We start from the raw sequence: 6,113 nt of genomic DNA, 5'->3' as shown, positions 1-6,113 counted from the left end.
TAAAGATAAACATGGTCAACACTTATGCTTTTTTTTTCATGAAATATTTTTACTATGATGGTTCATGTTATATTGATATTTTTTTTACCAATTTAGTTTGTAATTTCAGTTTTAAAACTTGTTTAGAGTATGATTAAACTTTGTTCAAAGTATTCAAGGAGTTAAAACTATACAAAGAGACATAAAAAATAACTTGAAGCTAAATATAAAATTAATTTATTTTAAAAGCACAATTAGACTACAATACCAAATAAGTTTTTAGATTGATTTAGATTGACATACCTAATCCACGACCCGAGCTTTGGATCAGGTTGATCCCGAATTAACTATCATCCAAAGGAGGATAGGATTCAACAATATGATCTAAAAAAAGGACTAGAATTTAACAAATGTAATAAATCATGTTGATGCATTTTCGTTAACCAAGAGTCATTTATGGATCAACCAATAGGTAATTACGTTTCACAGCGAAGAGCTAAATGCATCATTGCATCGTGTGCCATCTATGGGCAATTGGCGTGTCAATAATTACAGGGGTGAGAAGAAGGACAATCCATAATTACAAGACCAGGTGATTAAAGCAAGGAACCTTGATGCTAATTAATCAGACAATATCAGCGACATGGTTGATCCAATAGGGGATTGAATTATACAATAGAGAAGCAAATGGACTAACTCTATGAGGAATAGAGATGTCGAACAACAATGCAGCATTTAAAGCAGGCCGAGGTCGATCAATATAATGCACACTGCCAAATATTTGGGCGGGCATTGGGGAGAAATACTGAGAAGGAAATACTGTAAAACGGAACAGCTGCAAACTCACTGGATAGTGCTATAGCAATAATAGGGGAAGGAAGAATTTTGACCTTTTTTGTTTGTACTCAACTTTTGTATTCTCGTTTCTTAGTGTTGATGGGATTAATGAGAATTAACATCGGCGGCCCCTGCGGCAGGAAAGGGCACCGGCATTTGAAGTAATGTCCCCGACCATCGATGAGGACTTTGCCCCTAAGCTTGAGGCCCTGGCATAGCTGGCTGCAGCTCCGGCTCCTGATGCAGTGAAGTAGGCTCCATTTAGCAGCAGGTCTCCCTCTGATCTCCAATTCCAATGCTTCCATACTCCAGCATCCGTCTCCACCCTTTTTGTCACCTGCCAATATCAATTTTCCCATGATTGTTATAATCTAGTCATCACATGAATAATGTGATTATCATTATCACGAGCTCAATCCACCAACCCGGAGTCTAGCCTGTTTATTTTTTTTTTACCAAAAGAATGTGGTTTCAAACTTTTTTTATTAAAAGAAGGTCAAATTTAAGTTACTCGTGTCAATTTATCTAACCAGAACTTAGGCCTCGGGAGTCTTATAACTATGATCATAAGAAGTAATATTTATTTACGGGTACCTCTTTGGCAAAAGCGTTGGCAGGGGCAAGATATCTGTTGCCCTGGCTGTTAATGGTGGGATCAGCACTTCCTCCAATGGCATACATTTCCCAGTGGGTGTAGTCATTGTTCACTACATGGAAATACCCATGCCTGCACCTGCAAGGTTTATGAATTGGCCGCGTTGATTAAAATTATTCTGTAAATCCTACGAGAAAACCGTGCAAGGGCTACGATGGTCATCTTATATCAGTTACCTTGGCATCCTCTGGATAAGACCCTCACCAAAATGGTTGTAGGCAATGGTCACTTGCATCTGCTTATCTCTGTGGTAGGAGTCACTATGGCCCAATAGCATAACCTGTTAATCATATTCGAAGAGAAATTTAGGCATCATGTAGAGTCACAAGATCAAATAAACCATGCAATAAAAAACATTGATGGATTGGAAATTTAACTGACCTCGTTATGGTGAGTGAAATAGTTGTTCGAAATGGTAATGGCTGTTGACCCTATTATAGCATCAATGAGGCCATCTGCGCAGTTTGAAAGAGAATTGTGATCAATCCAAATGTGGCTTGATCCAAAAATGGAAATACCATCTCCGTCAGCTATTGTTCTCCACCCATAATGGCTAGGCGAGCTACGAACCATTGCGTTCCCTGTAGGCTTACAATCATGTACGTGGAGACCATGAATTATGACATTTGTGATGAACTGGATGGTGATGCAAGCCCCATTGGCAATGTGGACATTGGTTCCACGAGCATCGATGGTCTTGAAGCTGTTCATGATGAGCTCTTGCTTGAGGGTAATCACCATGTCCCTCTTGAACACAATCCACAAAGGCTCGTCTTGAATGACAGCATGGCGTAGTGTGCCTGGTTTTGGGTTAACAGGATCATCATCGCCGGGGTTACTAACAACATAGAATCTTCCATCGCGACCACCTACGGCATTGCGTCCAAAACCAATGCCACAGTTAGCAAGGCGCTTTCTGTGGAGTTGCCAATGGGGATCACATCGCCAACAATCATCAATAGGATTGCCAGTTACGCATGAGAAAAATCCCAATTTCCTCCTTTCTGTGCTGTTGCGTATGCTCCTGGTAAAATCAGAAATCACATTTATGAAACTGCTATAACCATCCTATAATCAATCAAATTATTCCTTTCTTTTTTCAATCAACTGACATGTGGGTTACTAATATACCGAGTAACTAGCGGTGACCAGGCCCTGGTGACTGTTTACGAAAATGCAAACAGTCATGTATACTTACTGTAACAACATTAATGTGTTCAAAGTCACAAAACCAACGTAGTGTCAAAATTTAATCAGTCACTCGGAAGTTAACTCTTGCTGTCACACTTCAACATGTAGGCCATGTGATGGGAAATGTATACGGAGCATACGGAAAAGTTTGTGATTTTCTCTCCCTCATTGTGCTGTGTAAGAAATAAATGCAAAATTGGGGAACCTAATTCCTGTCGGGTACCTACTGTGTCGGTGGACAGTAAAAATGTGGTCATTTATTGAGTTCGTGGTGGCCCTATTGAATAAAGGGAGCAGCTACTGGAACTACAAAAAGACTTGGATAAAAACATATGGTATGAAACCAGATCTGTGCTATGTGCTTTGTATCTACTGCCAGGCTGGACAATGGGAGTAAAATTTAAGTTGTCTCCCCCCACCTGATTTTCTTACAAGGCTGCGAAATTATTACAGTCGAGTAAACCGTGAGTTTTGCCCTAATTGGAAAGATTTATGGATTTATAATGGCGTGAAAGAATACAAACAGCATTCTATCTCTGAAGTTTGACAGAGAACTTGAGCGACATTGATTTTAGAATTTAGTGGCAGGTAGCACTGGAAGTGGAATCCAAATATCCAATATATAAATAATGCGAAGTAGCACTCACAATTTGATTCAAGAAACTAGCTTATTAGTAAAATCAGAGGACTCAATACAAAAGATATGCACTCTATCATCAAAAGGGATTGGTGTGCTAGATATCCTGCAATCTAGTACAGCAAAAGGCAGTGTGCTAAATGGCATCTTCTATAGATTTTTTTTTTATCATATAGAATATAAAACAACTTGGGTTTTTTTTTAAAAAAAATAAAAACCAACACGGCGAGTTGCGAGTTTAATGCACACTCGAACTCAAAAAAATTAGAAGACCACTTTATTATCCGGAGATAAGAATCACATTACGTAGTCACTTGATATAGGCACATAAAGCTAGTGTACTTGCGAATGAGATTTGGATAGGGAAAGAAGAGGCAGGAAATAAATTAAGGGCGTGATGCTCGGATCTGATCAGGACATAGGCATGTGCATAAACTGGCAGCAAGATTAAAAGGTGGAAAGATTGCAACAGTAGAGAACATGGTGGTTGATTAATCATCAAGCCATAAATGGTATGTATATTCATTAAAAATAATTTAGAGCCTCTTGTAGTTATCATAAAGTACCAAACAAGTTGAAGCCAGCAAGCTATAAGTAGCATAGATGAAGCCAAACAAGTTGCCAATACAAGGTTGGATTCAACATATTGTTTTTTTTTAGAAATATATTAAAATAATTTTTTATTTTTAAAATTTATTTTAGTATCAACATGTTAAAATAATTTAAAAAAAAACACTAAAAAATTAATTTAAAAAAACAAATACTTTTTTTAAAAATGTTTTTAATGTTGATTTGATTGGATCAATAAAACCCTGAAAATATTAACTGATTCAATGCCTTTTTTATATTTAACCTGAGATTTAGCTTGGGTTAGGCTTTGAGTTCCAAGTTTTCTGTATCAACCCATCAGTTTAGCAAAGATGATGAAGCCTATATTGACTACTTATTCATTGACTCTTTTGTGTTTGACTGGAATTTCAACACCAGTGGGTGAAAATGACATCCGCATGTGTTCTCTTTAAATATGCACAGTCATGTGATCTCTTTCTAGCTCTCTAATAAGAATTATTCAATGAAATCACGAGATTCATGGAAATGGAATGCCATGTTCCCAATAAATTAATAGCTTAGCAGGCTTTAGATTGGCTCGTAATAATTCTCATAGAAGAGGGGATCGAATAAAAAAGAACAGAGAAACACACACTCACTCGTCAACCATTGCCGCAACTTCCTCCGGATCCTCCATAGTATGCTCGTTCCATGCATCATCATACCTGGAAAAAAAAAATAAGACAGAATTTTAATTCAAAATATATATTTTTAACTTCTTAGTTACTAATTAATTTAACGAGAGATTCTACGGTGCTAAAAATATAAATACTTACAATACAGAAAAAGATATGTTAAAAAATAAAAATAAAATGATTTTTAAGAATAAGATATTATTATCATGTTTTATGAATTCAAATATAATTTATTTTTTAATATTTATCTCTTCTATATAGTTACAGCTTGATCAATGGATTTCGTAGTAAATTTACATTACATGACCGTGAATGAGGTCATTTTCGTAAATTGAAAAAATCCAATGACCAATAAATTATGCAGCGAACTTAATTAGTTTCTCGAGAATTGGGAAAAGAAGGCGTGCGATTCTAACAAATCTAACTAAGTAATATAACAAAATCAACGAACGGTCCAGATTTATTTTCAAAAAACGATCTCAATGGTTTAAATTTATGGAAGTCAGATAAATTCAGCGCGAAATTCATCCAACGGCCCAAGTTCCACCATTTTCAACGTGGATCCTGATGAAATTTTAACCGCTCTGTCAACTCACCAGTCCGCCATTGACGAGTTCTTTGAGCTCAACAACTCTTGCGTTTCCTTCAACCTGATAGAATAAATAAACAAATCATAAATCTGCATTGATTAACGAATTAACCCTACACCACTCACATTTTTCTTATTAATTAATTCAATGCACAAGACAGATAAGCAAAGAGGAAATTCTCATCTATGGAGAACAATTTGGAGCTAGAAATGAAGAACTAAGGAGAATTCTATTGCTTTAAGCAAGCGATCGATCAACCTTTGAGAAAACATGCACCTCTGTTTTCCATTAATCACTACTACTAGAACGAATTCTCATCAAAATTTACCTCAATTTTTGCTCGTCTTTCTCCTCCGCAGCGTTTACACTGATAAGCACAACCAGAACCAGCATTGTCCGTACACAAAAGCTTCTCAGCGAAACCTCCATTGTTGAATCAAAATACACAAACGCGGACTCTCTCTCTCTCTGTCTCTATAGCTTTCTTCCTCCTACTGTCTACTGATGAGGAAGAATAAATGAAGACAGGGAAGAAGTGCAGCTCAGCCCTTTTTTTATAGCAAAAAATTCAAGCGTAAAATCACTCTAGCCTAACTTCATTTAACCATCTATTTTAACTCTAGTTAAGTCAATTAACCTTCTAATATTAACCACCCCCACATCTATAACCGCTATTAACTGATTCCATATTTTCTCTCACTGTATTCCGTGTTGCAAAACAGAGAGAGTGGGAGAGCTTTTAAGGCTCACAGTAGGGTGATTACTGTGTAAATAGTTGTTTTTTAAATTATTTTTTGTTTAAAAATATATTAAAATAATATTTTTTATTTTAAAAAAGTTATTTTTAATATTATATATAAAAATAATATAAACATAATTAATTTTAAATAAATTGTTTTTAAAAAAATCATGTAATGCGCCCTCCTCTTCTCTTGTCGGTCGGTCTGTCACGTGCCTGACCACCTTCCTATCTGACACAT

The 6,113-nt window shown here is 36.2% G+C and overlaps 1 protein-coding gene across 1 annotated transcript; it reads right to left on the bottom strand.

Moving 5' to 3' along the window:
• Positions 1-381: 381 nt before the first annotated feature.
• Positions 382-5,854, bottom strand: LOC133690854 (probable pectate lyase 8). Its single transcript, XM_062111122.1, has 7 exons — positions 5,462-5,854; positions 5,140-5,193; positions 4,508-4,573; positions 1,853-2,495; positions 1,648-1,751; positions 1,411-1,549; positions 382-1,153 (listed from the first exon to the last, which is right to left on the bottom strand). Exons 1-7 carry the CDS (start codon positions 5,560-5,562, stop codon positions 932-934), a joined length of 1,329 nt encoding a protein of 442 aa, XP_061967106.1. The 5' UTR covers positions 5,563-5,854; the 3' UTR covers positions 382-931.
• Positions 5,855-6,113: the final 259 nt, after the last annotated feature.

This window comes from Populus nigra, chromosome 4, assembly GCF_951802175.1.
Source record: "Populus nigra chromosome 4, ddPopNigr1.1, whole genome shotgun sequence".
NCBI lineage: Eukaryota > Viridiplantae > Streptophyta > Magnoliopsida > Malpighiales > Salicaceae > Populus > Populus nigra.
This window is presented reverse-complemented; position numbering and strand designations above follow the sequence as displayed.